Source organism: Patagioenas fasciata, chromosome 2 (assembly GCF_037038585.1).
Source record: "Patagioenas fasciata isolate bPatFas1 chromosome 2, bPatFas1.hap1, whole genome shotgun sequence".
NCBI classification, from domain to species: Eukaryota; Metazoa; Chordata; class Aves; order Columbiformes; family Columbidae; genus Patagioenas; species Patagioenas fasciata.
Genome location: NC_092521.1, coordinates 150,891,105 through 150,910,690, shown reverse-complemented (window position 1 = coordinate 150,910,690; position 19,586 = coordinate 150,891,105). Strand labels below are relative to the sequence as shown.

The following is a 19,586-nucleotide window of genomic DNA, read 5'->3' as shown; positions in this document are numbered from 1 at the left end:
TGTTGTGGACAGTTGGGGTCCAGATGCTGGGTTTGGAGGTGGCCATGGGAAAGCCTGACTGTCACTCATTCTTCGTCCTGTCAGTAGTTCCCATGTGCTCTCAGTGTAGACATTTGATGGTGCCTTGGTATTTCTGGTAGGCCAGCTCAATGCTCTTGCTCAGTTAGTATTTTGACATGCTGCTAAAAATCTTACAGAAAAGTTACAACATGGAAATGCTAATTTTCAACAGTGTATTTATTGGGAGTATCTGAATGAAATTTCATGGGACATTTTCAGCCTGCAGCTTTCTATCTGCCACATTTAAATAGCCGTTTGCAAGTACTGACATTGTTGGAACTCCTTGAGAGAAGATTGTAAACATCCATTGTAAGGAAGAGTTATGACTCCTGTATTTATTTTTAAACACAAGCTTTCTTTCGTTGCCTTTTCAGTTACCACTGTGTAGAACTTTTAATCTCTTTTGGTTAGGGCCAACTGAATTTCAGTTCCTCTTCTTCAAAATAAATACGTTACAACTTTAGTTCTCATAGAATTCAATATAAATTTGTTTGAACTAAGCACTGCACTCCACTGTTGGTTTTGCACTCCAGCAAAATGAACTCCACTGTTTTTTCTTACTTCAGTGGAAAAAACTGATTCTGTTTTAATGGAAAAGGATGCAGAACTGAATATATTGTGATTGTGCACAATTTTCATGTAGCAAGAAGGCTCAGCACTTGAGAAAATTCTCTTATCAGTTGGTAGCAATTAGCTATAGGTTAAAAAACTGGTATGTTTTTATTTAGAAATTGAAATTAGTAATTTTTAACCTATATTGGAGTTCATATTCCTTTAAAATACAAAGCAGTCTTTGGAATTTTTGGAAATTTCAGCTCCTTAGTCTGAGGAAGAATATAGAAAAAATGAAAATCACTAGAGAAATGTTTCTTCTGAATAAGAAGTTTTCACCTTTATGCCCAGACTTGATAAAAGATGATAAAAGATTATTTTACTATCTTCAGTAAAGTAAGTGAAGGTCTTTTATTAATCTTTGGTCTTACATTCAGTAAAAGGAATGATATATTAGAGGTCAAGCAAGAGGATCCGATGATATCTTCTATTTTTAAAATCTAAAAAATACTAATTGCTGCTGTATGGAATTTACTTGAGCATTACAAATACAAAGATGTGAAAATGAAGTGATAGCTTTTGCTCATAACTAGTATCTTCTCTTCAGTTTAGAGCTTATTCTTCTCTGATACATATACACATGTACATTTCACTAGAATTCAATGTATTTATGTAGTGGCAAATGGATTCCTGTGTTACAGTGAGTAGAAAAAAAATTATAATAATGAAAAAGACATTGGATAAATGATAGGATAGTTTAATAAATTGCATCCTGTCAAGAAGTCCACTCTCATTGAAACTACTGATCTATTTCCAAACGCTATCAAAGAAATTTCCAGCTAAAGCGTTTACAGAAAATAATGCACTGAGCTGTTTTTCCTCAGAATTTCAAAGGACATTGTTCAGTTTCCTGTTGATACCTGCTTTACATCTAGAAATAACCTGGTACCCCATTTTAGGTCTAAAAATACCATCTACCTTGTTCTTTAGAAAGCAAAGCTACTTAAGATAAGCAGTCATGCTTATTATTTTTATCTTGAAAATGTATGTACTACTGTATGGCAGAAATGTGTATCTTTTGGTTTCAATCATCTGCCAGACTGTGTTTGTAATGCAGAATTGTCAAAGAGAAGACAGCTATGGGAACCCTGCAATTCCAGGTTAACCTTGATCGTTCTCATGTGTGTGACCTTGAAAAAATCACTTAAGCTCTTTACACTCATCTTTTTTTGCTGAGTGAAATAGTGATAATGTGCACCTTTTGTAAAATTTTGATTGATGCTATATTTCTTTATAGTATTTGTGTGTGTTTTTATTAAAATTGTAGTGGTAGCATCTTCCAAAGCCTATCAGCATGAAATATTTCTAATAATTCTCTTTCCTCTCTTTCACTTAATTTATTGGCCTTGTGTAATAACATAACAAGTTAGGGGATTGTGCAGGAATATTTTGTGTTATTTCCTGTGAGATAAAACTGAAGACTAAGTTGCATTCTTTACTTGAAAGTCTCCGAAATGCTTATGAATTCAACATATGCTGAGATGTGTTACTCCCTTTTCTATAAGTGAAGAATTTATGCATTTAAGATTAATGAGTTTGATTGACATGCTTTCCATCTTGCATCCATCGATCTGTATCTGCCTACTGTGAACTTGATCCAAACCCAGTCAAGTCAAGACTCCTAAAGAGACTGTCAATCAAGCTCTATACTCACCGTGGTGTTTCATTGTCACCACATGGAAAGCAAACCATGAACTTAGAGAATCTGCATCTAATCTCATTTTATCCTTAATTTTTTTTGCCCCAGGACAGAACGATTGGCCAAAGATATTATGCAAGATATTGGAGACAATGATATTGTGGTTCTCTGTGTCCTCAAAGGTGGCTACAAGTTCTGTGCTGACCTTGTGGAGCACATTAAAAATCTCAGCAGAAATTCAGAAAGGTTCATCTCCATGAAAGTCGACTTTGTTAGACTGAAAAGTTACCACGTAAGTCAACAATTTATTTGTGTAGATTCTGGTTGTATGTTCATAACAAATAGTGGACTTCTGTAAATGGGATTTTTTCCCTCCAAATTATAAGAAAACAGTGGGAAAATATTTTTGTTTGAAAAACATGTGAGGTTTTCTTTCAAAATATTTGCTCATGTCCCTTTAAACTTTATGGATAGTATGAATGAGAATATGAAGCATCCTTGAGATGTATTTTTTATTTAGTTTGTCTTCACTTTTGGACAGAAAATTGTTCAAGTTTCTCTCATGTAAAATGTTGACATGTTGTTTGTTCTCAAAATCCTCAACAGTTCTTTTAAGTTAATTTCATGTTACTTCATTTTCTACCCCCACCTCCACATAGTTTGGCATAACTGCAAGATGATAAATCTACCTCTTATCCTTAATGTTTAATGCTAAGTAAATGAAATGTTTTCATCATCATAACATGCAGTTTACATAGTAGCAAAATATACCACTAGATGATGGTAGTGTTTTATAAGAAAATGAAATAAGCCATTGAAGCAAATCCAGTGTTGAAGTAAGGATCAAGACTTCCTGTTATATTCAGAGGAAATTATGCAATAATGATTCATTTGCTTCAGTAAGGCAATGCTAGTGAGATGACAGGCCTATTTTTAGAATGCATGATGACAATTTCTATTTGCGTAAGCCATACATGTATATCCCACCTTGTAGTTCACACTCCGTAGTGAGGTAGCATTTCTAGAAGTAAGTTGTCCTAGAAATGCCTGAGTAAGGACACTAAATAAATGGAGTGATAATACAGTAGCTCTTTGAGCACAAATGCAACTTGCTGAGCCCAGTAGTTCACACAATAACGTCACGTCCTTTCCACAGACAGAAGTGTGTTGATTGGCATTTTGCTCTGACCCTAGTGACCGTAAACTTTTCCTAACTTTCAGAAATCCAGTCTGAATTTTTTCCACCATGGAAGTGAAGTGGATGAGAGCATTTTGTAGCCATTTGGCTAGGATTTGGTCCTGGAACTTCTCTTTCAAGAATTAGTCAGGCCTATGAAGGACATATGCAATACTAATATCATACAATTTCTAGGTATTTGGCAGTATTACAGAACTAATTAATAACATAAAATGTAATGTTTGTCTCACACAAAGCACATGAAAAACACAAATTTTTTTTTTGCATAGTAATGATAGCACTTCAGCACTGCTTGGTGAATAGTGGAATTACTTCAATTGTTTTTTATTTTGCACCTGGCATATAAGTAATGCACATGCTTTTCCTGTTGGGTTATCTCTTATCCAGTGTGAAGATACCCTCGTTCTAAAATTCCTTTCCTTGGTGACAAGTCAGCTATTATTAGTCATACTAATCCATAACCAATGAGTGGCAGGAGATGTATACTGCAAAAGCGTGGAAATCTTCACATCATTGCTTAGGAAATAAAACAAAACCATCTCATGCTTTAGCGGGAAGGTAGCACTTTCTATAGAACTAGTGATTGCATATGATTTTTAGAAAATAAATATATTTTTTTAAAATTATAAGTGCTTCCAAACAGGTGTCATGTATTTAGAGCCTCAAACTGTGCTTGATTTACTGATCAGAACAGTGCTTGATATCTGCCTGGTCTTGAGAAGCTGAATGACACTGCAGTATAAATTTGAAATGACATTAATCTTGGTAGATTCATTGCATGAGATATGCATAAATGTAATGCTGACTAAAGTACCAGTACCACTACCTACTATCCTCTATGTTCTGAGTTATCGTTGTCCTGTCCAATTGCAGGTTTTGGAGAATGTGCTCTTGTCAACATAGCCATGGTCAGAACACTTGAGGAACTACTGTTATTTGTTTGAGTGACTCTTTATCCCAGCCTTATATGAGACTCCCAAATGGCCCATGTCAGTTTATTCTGTGATAACATTCTTCTTACAGTGTTTTACACTTTAATCAGCGGCATATAATTACAGTTTTAGAGATAAGTCTTCTTGGCTTCCCTTTGCCTCTTCTGTTCCACTTTCTATTAAGACTTACAACCAGTTTTTCACTCCTTTGGTCCCTTTTTTCATTTTATAGACACTGTTCTTCTCACATTATTTTTCCTACCTCATTTTACTAACTGTTCTCTGTTTCTCTCCTAAAGGGAGTCCTGCTGCTCTCAGTATCCTTCCTTCAGATATGTCTCCCTTCCCCCCTCCAGCTGTTTAAATCCAACAACTAATTTCAGCTCAAACTCATGGGATTTTTGAATTGTCCCGTTCCAACTTCAATACTAAAAGGTTAGTCGATTTTTGCAGGTTGTAATTTGAAGTCAGATTTCTTGGTTTAATCATGTAGCAAAAGTGGGCTGTAATTGTGATCCAAAGTCAGATATTGGCATCAGTGAAAGTGCATCTTAACTGCAAAGTATCGGCAGAAAATGTTGTATTCTGATGTCTGGCATACAGACATGATTACCTTTCAAATGAAAGGAGATTGCAAGTATTATATGACCAGCTTTACATGGCTCTTTGTTTTTCAAACCTGCCATCATATTCCAGAATTTAGACACTTAATTAAGACGTTAAGATCTACTTTCATATTAAGTAGCTGAAAGTTGGGCATGTAAATTCTTTTTGAGACTTCTCCATACAAATAAATTACTTTTTATAAAAAGCATAGTACATTTAGATTCACTGGATATTAATGAGATGAGGGGCTGTTTGTACTTCCAGCATCAGGATGGTTTTATCTGGTCTGCAAAGTGTTGACCTATGTGCCTGAGCCTGGACATTTTAATGAGGAAACCTCCTGTGTTTTTCAAATGGTACCTTAGTTTCATTATCTCAAATTGGCATGTCAGATTACTGAATATAGTATATATACAGGTGAAGTGGGAAAATACCATTTGTTTATTATTTTCAGAGGAAACAAAGTGGAATCCAACTTAGAAAACTGTAGCTTAAAATAATATGGTTATACTATTTATACTCTACAGACATCAGTATAAGTTCTTAGACCTTTAATAGAACTTGTGCAACTGAAACTGGAGTGGCAGCTTTGTCTGAAAGCACGGTTTTACTTCCTCTAGAAATCAAACTGTGTTTTTTCACTTCTTCAGGTTTCTTTTTTTCTCTAGAATGCTAAAATGATGCCTTAGAGAAAATTAAGAAGTTTATACATGTGGACAGAAACTTACAGGCTTACGTGTAGATCAATAAACAAAAAAATAGGTGTGCTTAATTGTAAGTGAAGTTTAGATCCGTAAGTCCATAGATACACAATTTACAAAGAAACACTTGATAACATTATTATAATGCAGATTTTGAAGGCTTCTTAACCCGTAAAAATGATATTAAAAGTGATTATGAAAAGGAAAAGAAGGGTGATGGGAAGATATGTGTATAGTTTTCCTCCATGGAAATAGAATGTAGTTTCTTGTAGACTTACAGGTAATACAGTATACCTGTTCTCATTTGAAGTTTGTGTATTTAAATGAGCTCAAAATAAGGAGATCGTTTAAGTGAGGATTTTGAGTAGAGGCTGTATTTTGACTTTACAGGCTTCTAGCTCAGCAGGCCAAGCAAAAGAAAGCAGCAAGGTGAGAGTGAGGCAGTAAGTATAGTGGGTACACAAGGAAGCTCTGGAATAGTCCTCACATGAAATGGGAAGCTGCATGCCAGGTTTTAGTGGAAAACTATGTATTCGGGATACACTGATGTAAGAACTGATAGAATTTGGCAGCTTCTTATATTAAGTTCTAAGACATTGGATTTTAATGTAACGTAAATGAAGAACAGTGGAATTGACTGCAGAAACTTTTGAGCTTAAAATTATATGAAAGTAATTTAATATATTCAATTTTCACCATACTGGATTTTTTTCCTGATTGATCGCTCCTTCAGTCCTCTGAAGTTAAAAAGAGGTGAGAGTTTCAGATTGATAGAATTCAAAATTATTTTCAGAAACATGATAGGTTGAGGAAACATGAGGTTGAGGAAGTAGTGTAGGAAGAAATTGGGCTCGGGAGTGTCATCCAAGGAGAATGTGACGCCAGCAGGATAGATAAGAAACTTGGATCCAGAAATTCTTTAATCTGTTTGTAATATTGGTAGCTTTAGCAGATTAAATAATTAATTAGAAGGAATCCAGAAGGAGGTGCAACAGAGGAAGCGGGAAAGTGTTTTACTGGAGTGTTTACAAATTAATGGATAGGACTAGACAAGAAAATGTTTAAGGGTGAACAAAAAGAGAGAGTGAACAAAGGAATAGAAGAACATGGATGTCACACAGAGAAGGGTTGAATGGCGTATGTTTTAGCAAAAAGCAGTGGCATGAGAACTATACCAAAGAGCAGACTGTTGATGAGCAATAATTAGAGCTTCTTTTTGTTCAGTGTGGAAGAGACAATTTAGGACAGGCTGATAAAGGCAAAGGTTGAATAGAGCTTGAGAGAGAAGAGAATGTTCTGGCTCATCAAGCCTAATCCCTGATTAATAGATGCAACAATGTCATTTAATCCTGTTCCATGGGTATGCCAAATGTGATCTTTAAACCAAAGCACAATTTTTAAATGGGAATGAAAAAATTAAGTGGAGCTTAAAATGGAAAAATTAGGTTGGGCTGCGTCAAAAGGAGCATGGCCAGCAGGTCGAGGGAGGTGGTTCTGCCCCTCTGCTCTGCTCTGGTGAGACCCCACCTGGAGTCCTGTGTCCAGCTCTGGAGCCCTCAGCACAGGAAAAACATGGACCTGTTGGAGAGGGGCCAGAGGAGGCTACAAAAATGATCAGAAGGACGGAACAGCTCTGCTGTGAGGACAAACTGAGAGAGTTGGGGCTGTTCAGCCTGGAGAAGGTTCTGGGGAGACTTTATTGCAGCCTTTCAGTACTTAAAAGGGGCCTGTGAGAAAGATGGGGACAGACTTTTTAGCAGGGTATGTTGCAATAGGACAAGGGGTGATGGTTTTAAACTAGGAGAGGGGAGATTCAGGTTAGACATGAAGAAGAAATTTTGTACAATGAGAGTGATAAAACACTGGCCCAGGTTGCCCAGAGAGGTGGTAGATGCCACATCCCTGGAAACTTTCAAGGCCAGGCTGGATGAAACTCTGAGCAACCTGATCTAGTTGAAGATGTCACTGCTCATTGCAGGGGGTTGGACTGAATGACCTTAGAAGGTCCCTTCCAACCCAAACTATTCTATGATTCTGTAAGTAGAGGAAGTACGCAGAGTCTGGAGACTTTCTTGAGAAGTTCTCTGCAACGTGTCAGTAGAAGAGAATGTGTGTGAATTAAGACTTCTTTAGTGGACAGTGATGAAAGCTGAAAGTTGAAACACTCATGCTAAGACTCATTGTTGAAACTGGTGGTGGCAGCTGGTACAAGAGAGTTAAAACACCGAATGCTTTTATGAGGCAGACCAGTGTGCTTTCTGCATGCATTGCAACCTGCTCTTGTGAAAAGTTTAGTATTCCCATATTGTTATACATAGCTGTCTATTTAATTCTCTTAATTACTACATTTTACACAGTAAGTATGATAGTAAACCTCACATTTCAGGGAAGGGAAGTGAATCTTGATGGCATAGCTTTTTTCGGTGAAAACCATGGTGAGCTAAACTAGGAATGAGATTGATATTTTCCTTAAGACTTTTGTGATTTCTTTGGTTATTTCTGTGTGGACTGAAGTGGCAGAAGACCAGTCATCTCTGTTATTGTGAACTTGTGCAGTGCACTTTGAAAGAGGCTAACAGATGAATTGTTGATAATCAGGTTATACATTATAGTTGTTCATTCCATGCTGAGCTCAGATTATTACAAAATATTGATCTGTTTTCCATGTAATATCTGAATTATGGATTCTAGAGGTGCATTTTTTGTCTTCTGATCAAGAAAATATTGTTGAAAATCATATTGAAAATATGGATTAACTTTAAAGGAATGTTGCTTGCTAGTCACTTGGAAGAAACTTCTAGAAGATTATGTGGATTTGATCAATTCATGTAGTTTTTAAAAATGAATACATTATTTGTGGTTTCCAGAACATAATTAATAAAAAAATACGACCTCCGAATTGTAATCAATGCACAATGGTTGCATTGAAGTCTGTTCACAAACAAATCTGTTGATATGATCTGTTTCCTCTTCAGCCTCCAGTTGTTTGAAATATATTTACAACTGTTGGTTATTAATCTTGGCACAAACAGGACCATTACTGCTGCAAATTTCCAAAAGAAGCAACAAAACAAGCATTGTTTAGTAGAAATCTGAATGTTTTTGCTTTATAAAGTAATCTCAATAAATAGTTTTGCCAAGTGTCTCTACTGTCGAAATAAAGAAACAAAGGGATTTTGTAATGAGTAAGTTAAAACCTTGTTGGTAAATGTAGTAAGATAATTTACTTTTCTGTCATGTAGTTTTACTTCTCATACACTGCTGCTAAATATTTACATCGAAAAAAACAACAGCATGAGGCATCAGACTATAATTAGAGCACTGAATGGTATAAAATGTATGTTCCTTCCATAATAACATATTCGGTATAATTTTACTGTGTGGAACTTGTTTTTTTTCAGATCAGTATGAACTTTACGCCTGAAAACAACATGTTGTAATCCTGACCCTGAAAAGCAAGTAATTTCAAAATGGTTTTATTAATTTAACAACACAAAAGAAACAACTAAGTGTATTGCTTACATTTAATGACCCAGACTCTACACCAGGATTACAGTGGTTGTTTACCTCCATGCCTGTGTGTCATGAAAACACAACTTACGATTTCATGAGAAAAATGAGCATCCTGAGACGAAAGCAATAGACTTAGTTGTTTCACATCAACTCTTGTACTTTCAGGCTTTCTCTTGGGCAGGTTGTGAGTTCCCTTTGTTTTGCTTCATGCACATAGCTTAGCTGATGACCATGTCATCTTGTTAATGCTGATTAGCCATGGAAGAATTACAAATGGGAGCCTACTTGGTAGAATAACCTCAAGCCCAAATTCTGCAATAATTTCACCTGATTGAACTCCAAATTAACTGGGAATTGCCAGTTTGACATGCAAATAAATAGCTTCAGTCTAGGGAAAATGTGGTTTATTTATTTATTTTGGAGAGAGCCTGTGTGTGTACTAGACATTCAAAAGCTCAAATATATTCTTTTAACCTTTTTCAGATGCGTGGCTTGTAGTCAGCATTGTAGACAGTAAACACCTGTACAGAGAATTTCACAGCATGATATACTTTTAGAAGCTAATGGACAACAAAAATATGATATTAATTTAGTCCACTGAAGCTACCAGTGTCAAGTATATAGATCTTAAAGTTGTTGTTTTTCTCAGAAGTGTGTTCTAGTGATTGTAGATGGTGCTGCAAAAATAGATGTCTTATGGGCAAGCTAAACATGAGGGATTTGGGACTAGAAATCTACTCCTAAAATTGCCAAAGGGCTCTTGTCTCTGTGTACTTTTCCATGTCTGTGAAAGGAAAACAATGGCATCTGCATCCTAAAGTAGCTGCATCTTTTTGAGTGAAAGCTCTGTGAAATGCTCAGATCTGCTAAAACAAGTGAACAGAAGGTCCTTTACAGTTCCAAGCCAAAGATACTCCCAAGTCTTAAGCAGACACTGGTGCTTTCTCTATATCTCTGATGCTTCAGTTATTTTCTGGAACTTAACAGGGCCAGACATGGTTAAGAAGGTGAGGAACATGCTCTGGTTCACTTCTGCATGTGAAGGCAGGCTCTGGTTTGTCCCTCAGGGACTGCAGTGCCAGTCCTACTTGCCAGCTCAGCTGCTCCTCAGCTGCTTCCTAACCTGTCTCAGCCCAGACAAGACCAGTTACCAGAAATTTCCTGTTTCAATGGTTTCAGCTTGCCAGATTGATTTTCTCCATCCCAGATGCATGTGTGCATGTCAGCCTGCTGATAGCCCCTGCCAGAGGGAGAGTGGCACGCTGCTGGAAAATAAGTCTGCCCATTGCCAAGGGATTGTCATCACCAAGGCTGCAGCCTGGCAAGCCTCAGACCCCCTCTTCTTTATCTGAGAGATGCTACTCAGCGGTGACAGAAGGGGCATGGATGTTTCAACCCTAGTGATTTTTGAGAACCAACTTGCTTTTCATGGTGTTCTAGGGCAAACTGAAGAGGGCTGTACTATATGTAGTAAAATGTGACCTTAGGATTCAGCGTTGTGGAACTTCTCAAGTCTGGAGACAGATGCGCTCCTTTCTAGACATCTACAGCTTCCATTTAATGTGATGGCAGAGTTGCGAGATACGAGAGCTTAAATTCATCTCTTCCTTAAGGCTGTCTTGATTGTAAGGAGGAAGAAAGCTATTTCTTTAATTAAAACAGTATTTTCCTGTTGGACACTGCTTGGGGGCTTGGAGTGTTACTAATAATATAAGTAGGCATTAATTTGTGGGCATAGTTCAGGAAAGACCGTGATAAGCCTATCACACAGTCGGTTTATCAAGTTCATCTGTAATGTAAAGCTTACTCATAGAGGAGTGATCCCTGTAGCTGAATGCATCAGATAAGACACCTACACACTACTTAAATATGTTAGCACCATCTAAATTCTTTGGGATTTTTTTTTTTAAAGTATGAGTAAGTGTTTCAGTGACTCACATGTAAAAGATTTGGGGGAACCAAACAGCTCAACCGAGGGAGAACTGAGTAGGAAGCAGCCTGATTGCTATGGGGACAAAACGAGTACGTGTGGCAGTGAAGAGAGAGGGATACTGAGCTGCGCTACAGCTCTCCAATATCAAAATATTGGGTTTAGGCATTTCTATGGCATATTAAAGCAAGAAACTACGTCCCTGTCAAGATACTTTTCATTTTTATTTATAGTTCCGTACTTAGTTATTGCCTTCCTCTATACTGATTTGTGATCTTTAGATGCGGAATTCTTTATTCTAACGGAAAAAATTTTACAGTTTTCCTGTATTGTAGGTTGATACTCTGTTTTTCTGGACTTCGGATCTAATGCAAACTCCACAAGAGGTATTTTCTATTCTTTCTGGATAAATTTGTCTACCCAAAGGTCACATTTTTCTAACAAGCTGTAATGTTTTCTTTTGAAAAATGTTCTCTAATTTGAAATAGATGTTTTAGATTACAGTATGTTACAAAGGGTACAGCTACTACGTATAAATTGAGTTTTAGATCTGAAGCTCATTTGTCTTAATTTTTTAAAATATTTTTTTCGTGAGCTTAAATCTTTGGTGTTTTTAAGCAATTCAGGCTTCTGGAACATCTTAACATTTGAGACCGTAGATGTTTTTAAAATTGGTCAGTTTTAGAACAGATTCAAAGCATCAAGGGATTTCATGAAAAGCATTCAAGAGGTCATGTTTTCAAAGAGTAGGATTCTAAAGTTCCCCTGGATACAGTATTCGTTGGAAAGCAGTGGTTTGTTACAAAGCCTAAAAATTGAAGTTTAGTCTTCGTTTTTGTTTCATATTCCACCAAAAATACAGCAAGCTACTACTAAATTATCACATTTGTGGCAATGCTATATGTCATCATTAGGAGAGACTAGTCCATATTTTCAGTCTGTTCCACAGATTTTTACAGTGACAGGGAGATGGGCTCTTATGTATTAGAAAGGTCCAGAACTTAGTGGTTGCTAATCCTGTTGTACAAATAAGATCTGACAAGTTTGAAAGTACCGTGACATGTTTATGCATTGGAAAAATATCACCTTGATTACTTATTTGGATGCTAATAATACTATTTAGTGTGTGGGTTTTTATATAAAGATCTGAAACGTGGTAAAATTAATTAGAAGAAGCCGGAGGGTTCTAATTTTCCCAAGGAATTCTATGACTCTCTTTTGCTGGCATCTCTCAAATGCTGTTTCATAAAACAGATCATAGCATGTGCAATGTTCATGCAGTGCCACACCCCAGGGGTGCTGTAAGGCATAAAACAAAAAGGTTACTTGAAAGGAATATAGCAGTAACAAGAAGTACTGTATTATTGAAGTGCTTATCTCTGTGACAAATACAATTTTTTTCCTTCCTTATTTGACAGCCAGAATATTTAAATAGAGAAGAGATACTATAAAATAAACTTGCAAGAAAACTCTCAAAGGATGTGCCGTCAAAAGTTTCCAAGTTGTCACTAGCCAAGGGACTAAACATAGTGGTATAAAAGAGAGTGCTGCCGAGTTGTGAGAGTCAATGGTACACTAAACTCCAGATTGCTGGAAGGGACTAAGCATTTGAGGGCTTTATCAGTCTCATCTTTTGTGAATTTGCTTACACCTATCTATCTGTTTTCTCAGCCTGTGGCTATTTGACAAATTTGAAGATACTTCTCCTACCTTCCTTTTCTCCCCAAATCCCAGAACTGCTGATAGTCAGGGTCTGAAGGTTGGTACTTTGTGCTTGGTCTAGAGAAAGCTGATTTGTCTTGTGCTTTCAGAACCCCGCAAGGGACGGGGCTTTTAGTGCAGGGCTACAGATTCACCATATGATCTTTCACAATATTCATTTACTTTGGTTGAATACTTTACCACACCATTATAAAAATGAGATAAGATGGTACATATGGATCTAGTAGTGTCCCATCTGGCATGCTGAGACCCTCTATTGATGCTGGGAAACATGACTTCTAGTCATGCATTTAATGTGAAACAATAATTGGTTTAAAGACAGATGCTCCAGGTAACATGGACTTGAACCCAAACTGGCCTTTTCCTAGCTGAGTCCAGTTTAGTTGTCTATATCATGCTTGTTGTCCCTTACAATTTTTGCATTACCATGGCATAGTAACAGGAGGAAGATTTTCCCTATGCTCTTTACCTTGTGGTCTTCTGAGAGCTGAGGAAGAAAAGAAGCCCAAGATTGTAGGCTTTTATTACTTTATTATCACAAACGGTGGACACCCTTAGTAATGCCTTCTGACAGTCCAAAATGAGTGCCTGTCGAGGGTTAAGATTGCGGGGTGACAAACCCTGGCAGATGTATTGTTAACCTCCTCTCCCCCCGCCACTTCCCCCTTTTGCCCCTCCCTCTCCCCCTTTCCCACTCAGGACAGGTGATCGGGAGGGAAAGAAGGACAGAGAGAAGAGAGCTGGAAAAGTTAGAGATGTTTTACTAATGCTACTAATAAGAATAGAGAAAATAATACAAAATATACAAAACCAATCTTGTAAGTCTCAGCAACTGCAGAGCCAGCACCCAAAGTCCTGGATTAGACTCTGTAGCCAACCGGAGCTGGATTCAGTCCGTCACTAGGCCTCAGTTCACAGGGACAACCAGCAAGATCCTCTCCTAATGTCAGCCATGAGGAAAAAAGGGAAAAAGGGCCGAGATCCTCGTGATCTCCCACTTTTATATGAAGTATTCACGTGAATGGAATGTTATACACAGTTGATCAGTTTCTTGGTCACCTGTTTCTCATTGTCCCTCTCGCGAGATGTCCATCCGTGCTTATCAATAAGTTTGCATTCCATTGCTAGGTTTAACCAAAACATGTGTTGGGTTCTCCAGGAAAATGCAGCTAACATGAAGGCTTTAGCTGACAGGCAAATTCACTAAAAAAGAAACTTGTTTTTAACAAAACCAGGACAGTGCCTGAGAGAGTACACTTCCTAAATTGTTCTTTTGTCTGTAAGTTTTAAATTTTATTTGCCTCCCATCTCTGGAGATGAAGTGTGAACCTCGCATCACAAGACTGAACAGCCCTATGAAATTTTTCATACCTGTTCTCATCCTGGAATATATGCAGATTTTATTTCTATGTTCTAAATGTTATTTTATAGAATGAAAAGAAGTTATAGTACAGGGAAAGCTCAGACTACACTCTGTTGAAACTAACCTGAGTTTTGTTTCTGATTTATAGACAATTGAAAACATTTGGTATCACATCTTCTTGATTTCAGTTCTTGCTGATCCTTTTAAGTGTACAGGCGCTGTTCATGCCATATGGTTACATGTGGGGCCGCAATCTTACTGTCTCATTCTTAGACAAAATAACCCCTTGAACCAGTACCGAGCAAATATATGAAACTTAATTGCTAAACCAGAAAGGAAAAAATGAAATAATTTATTGCCTATAATCCTTATTAGGCAAGTTAACTGGTCTAAATTCTCTTGCCGTTTACAACAGTTTGGCCCTTTTCCAGTAGAGTTACTTTATGTTTATGCCAATATAACTGAAATCATATCTCTGTTCAGAGATTTTAAGGGAAGTTTTACCTGCAATAAAATCACAGGGGTAGATCATGTATGCACTCATGTTTTTAGAATATTTTCTTTCTTTGAAAATATCTGAAATATCTTTATTCCGTATATCTACAGAACTTACTAATACCTTGAAATATAGTGTTGAACACATACTTCCAGCAAAATAAAGGAATGTAAAAAATTTACAGCTTTTAATATGTGCCCCTAGCAAATATGTCCTTAGTTGCAGGTGTAATCTGTGTTAGCCTGTGTTAACTACATTGACATTGCATGTGAGTTCACCTTTGCTGGTGTCTGAGAGTACACACAAGAGAGATCAATTCCAAATGGCTTGATCATGAAGGGAAAAGCTTCAATGGCAGTTTATGCTTTGTTGGATACCAGAGAATCTCCATGGAAGCAGCTCCTGTAGGAAATGAATTTTCTAGTATCTGTTTCAAGATAACCTTACTTTCTTTGGGTTCAATACAGAGAAGGCATGCAGGAGTCCTGCTACACAGAAGTTATTGAATGTGTGAACAGATGATTGTAAACAATCCAATTTATTAAGTTTGATAACTTACATTTACCCTGACTGTTGTTTAAGCTGAATGATCTTCCTTGCTTTTACAGCAGGGAAGAAACACACGCGTGTTACCCCAGCTCAGCTGCTGAGGAGAACCTGCTGGCAGTGAGTTTGTTGTTTGTGTTTCTCTGTCCAAAGCCAACTTCCCCACGGCAGAACACTGGCCTTCCCTGGAACTGGATAGACCAGCCTGAATGTGAAGTGCTTCCAAACCTGTGTGTTGGAGCTTTTAGTTCAGGAATAACCACAAGGAAGAAAAAGAATAAAGAATAAGTGAAATCTTCAGATTAGTTATATTGTAGATCTAACCACAGAGAAGTAAAGTCTGTCTTACAGGGTAGTAACTAGAGCTCAGACAGAAATACCTACACCAGTTTAAAATTTACTATCGCAGGTTATCCTGGCAATAGCAATAAGGCTGGTCTGAGTGCAGCACAGTCAGCAATGTGGTTACCCAGCAGCTCAGGGAGGCAGCTTTAAAGCTGACAGAAATCACCATGAAATCACCAGCGTTTCAGTACAAATGTACCTTTACTGTCCCTGCAGGACAGGCGATGTTCTTACAGTGCGTGTATGCCACTTTACTGTATTTAATTTCCAGTTGGTTCAGCAATGTTGGCTTGTTTGCAAGGTATTCAAAGCACCTCCTACAAATATATCGGTGACCTGGCACTTGATTATTCTGAGTGTGGGTGTGCCCTGGAGGCTGCAGGCTGCCCTTTGCTACACATCTGATGCAGGGGAAGAGGAGAGCTCTCCAGTCTTTACTAGGAAGCGATCCATATCATTGTCACTCATTTGCACAGGTCTCTAGATCAACAATACTTACCAGCTGTCCCCTGAATATTGCTGCTTAAGCCTGGATAGTCCATCTAGTTGCCTGGTATGAAAACTGTGACAGTCCATGTTCTGACCTGCGCTCTCGAGCTTCTTTGTTCTGAGCTGGTGCTCAGGCTGCAAAGCAAATATGTTCCATACTAAGGTGTCAACATCCAAACTGGAACATCGACATTTTCATTTTAATTATTATGTTCATGTCTGAGATGATAGACCATGGTAATGTAGCAAAAGATATTATAATTATTGAACAGTATATCATTTCAAAGCAGAAGTCTTTATAATTGCAGATAAATCTAAACTCTGCCAAAACCAGCATTTAATTTCCGCAGTGCTATTTTTTAAGTGCAGAAAGCTTGGTTATATTATGAATCAGTTTGCTGCAGCTAAGTCACATAGAAGTAATGATTTTCTGTTTCAAAGCTGAACGAGAGACATTGCTTCTGTGGTTTCATTTTTGAAAGCTATTAACTGGAAAGTAATTTCTTGTCATATCTGCTCTGTTTTCATCTGAGCATTTCGTTTTTTTCTTAACTGAAAACCATATCTATAATATGTGTTAATTTGTATGCCACAGATACAGTTCTGCTTGTTTTTTCTGTCATTTTCCATTTCTGTTGCAGCAGTGCATTGTAGCTGTGTCTCTGAAAACTTATTGCGTCCATTTGATGTTTCAAAGTCTCAGCTTTTCTTTACCGTATGAACTACCAATAATTTTGTCCAAATCCCCATCATTCATTATCTTGGTAAATGTCAGCTTCCCTTTGGCTTTAGTGCCATCTACCTTGCTCCCTCAGTGGCATTCAAAATGCAGCAGTTCAGCTCACCTTCAGAGGTACTGTTAGTGCAGCCTGCTCAGCTGCTGTCCTTTCTCCAGCATCAAAAGCAAGTTATTGTTTTATTGAGGTTCATTGAGACTCCATTCTCAATGATCATGAACTCCCCACACATGAAACCCAATTGTTTTCATTATTCAGTGGCTAGACCCTGTATTTCTGCTCCATGAAGTTTAGCATGTAGACCCCTATTAATTGTTCAGTGCTATTATTATTAATTATCCAGTGTAATGCTTTTGTAAAAAATCTGCAAAGACTGGTTGCTAATATTTTTTTGGTGACACAAGCTGGAAGAAATATTAGATTGGTTGTACCTTTTGAAATCTCTCCCCAGATCTATTTCACCTAGATTAAAATGAAACCTTCGAGTAACCATGCAAGCAAATTATCCTGGAGCGATACCAAGGAGAATTGTGTGAAACATTTGTGTAAAACAGAACCTGAGTGGATAGCGCAGGATGTTACTAATGGAAAATAATCAAGATAATTGCTTCTTATATGCCTGTGGTAAATGCGATTGAAAATAATTTCTTTCTGAGTGTTCAGTGAGATTTTTAGAAAGAAAATATTGATTTCATCTCTTAAGCTGGGATTCATCTCACCTAACTTCAGATTTCTCACAGTTACATGTCTAAGTGTACGTTATTTGCTGGAGCTTTCCGATTTGGTGAAATAGAAGATTTACATGATCTATCTTGTTTTCTTCATTGATTATGAAAGAAGCCCAGAATGCATGGATTTAAATGTCTTAACTTTCACATACCTAAATTAGGAACAGAGTCATTCTGTCTTTCATGAACACATTTCAAGGTCTTGGGTGACCCAATGAGAACAGAAACAGCATAGATCTTGTGCAGTTAATGACAGTCTTAACAGACTGTCATAAAAAGGTGAGCCCAAAGGGAATGTGGACACTGAAATCTACTTCAGTGGAAATGTTGCACCAAACCTTTTGGTGAAGTGGTGCTTGACTCTTGCTTTTCAAACTCTGGCAATTGTGGGTACAAGTCAGTCACCTGACAGGCACCAATTCTGTCCTACCCGTTTCACTTGGCCAGTAGGGAAGGATAAGGGGAGCCTTAGGGACACGCTGTATTCAATGGCTTGAGGTTCAAGGGACAACTGAAAGTGATGGGCTGTCAAACACTTTTTTTTTTGATCAAAACCCTCCTGGAAAACCCAGTTGTAAGAGATGGGATGATGGTGTGAGGTGAAAGAGCTGTCCTCATGGGAATCCTCAGCTTGCCAATCTGCTGTGTCACTCCAGGGGAAGAAGGCAAAGTAGAACAGGCCTGATGGCCACATCGTTCTTTGTTAAGAATGTCTCCAAAGAATTTTGTGAGAAAAAGGTAAAAAGGCAATCACAGTTTTTCGAAGAAATTCCATATGAACTTTGCAGACTATACTAACTAGATGTGTGTTAGTGACCTGGTGTCCATATTTCGTAATTTAGTTATGCATTTAAACTGTTATGTTAGAACTACTTTTTTTGCTATGATTAAAGAATCTGTGTTTCAGTGAGCCCAGTACTAACATACTCCAGATTCTGTTTCTTGAGAAGAGTAACAGATGTTCACAGTTTGGTGCAATTTTCAGATGAGCAATGTTGTTTATGATACATTTTCCTGAGACCACCCAACTCATTTTACTTGTAACTTCAACTATGTCCAAGTGTTGATCTCATGAGATGTAGTAATACTGTGCCCCACCCATTTCAAAAGACATGACTTAGTATAGATGGAATTTAAATATCTATACTTCCAGTCAACATAGAAAATCAAGGTTTTATTATGCCATGAAAAATTGAGGTGAAAATAGCAACATTCTTGCTTTCATTCATTGAGTATTCATCAGATCTAAAGATGTATATTGACAAGGTCTGAATGAAATAAAATTATAAACTGAAGATCTACAGGTGAAAAAACACAACACAGCAAGTTAAAAAAAAGAAAGATTGAGAAAATGCAGATAAATTAAACACACAAAAAACGCACAATTAAATTAAACAGTATTCCCTGAAAATAAAACAGTTTCAGAACAAATATGAGGCCTTGGTACTTATTTTAAAATTGTTCTTTAAGCTCCAATGATTGTTTGCTGCTACCCTTATCTACAGTCATGCTGAATAAAGCTGTAGCTAAATGGAAAGTTAAATGTATTCACGAGGTGTTAATGTCTACATCTTATTATTTGAAATGCAGTATTGAATACAGTTTGGGCTGAGGCACAGGGATGTGACACAATACATCATGTCTTGTTAGAAACAGCTGCAATACATTTTGTTCTGCATTAATTGAAGTACAGTATCATTTTGATATATATTCATCTGGGACATTAGTATCAAGCAAAAATGGTGTTGATAGGGTTTAGGGATGTTAGGAAGCAAGTACTGAGGAACTTTGGGTGACAAGAAGTGAACTTTTAACTCTTGTCTCTGCATTTAAAAGAAGTCCTAGAGACTCAATCGTATCAGTTTTGTCAAGGTATGGAACAACACCCAAAGGATAAAAAAAAAGCTCTGAATGACTTGAGACCATGGAAATTAAACAAACAGTAATTACTGACAGTAATCGGTACTGA

General features: G+C 37.3%; 1 protein-coding gene across 4 annotated transcripts in view; it reads left to right on the top strand.

The window, feature by feature from the left end:
• PRTFDC1 (phosphoribosyl transferase domain containing 1) overlaps positions 1–19,586 on the top strand; it is a 46,168-nt gene that overhangs the window by 4,708 nt on the left and 21,874 nt on the right. For 3 of the 4 annotated variants that reach the window (XM_071805243.1, XM_065831223.2, XM_071805244.1), the window contains exon 3: positions 2,420–2,603. In XM_071805243.1, the coding sequence (XP_071661344.1) occupies positions 2,420–2,603 (184 nt within the window). Of the gene's footprint in view, positions 1–2,419; positions 2,604–11,526; positions 11,578–19,586 lie in introns of all 4 variants that reach the window. The other variant, XM_065831222.2, reaches the window with a different exon arrangement.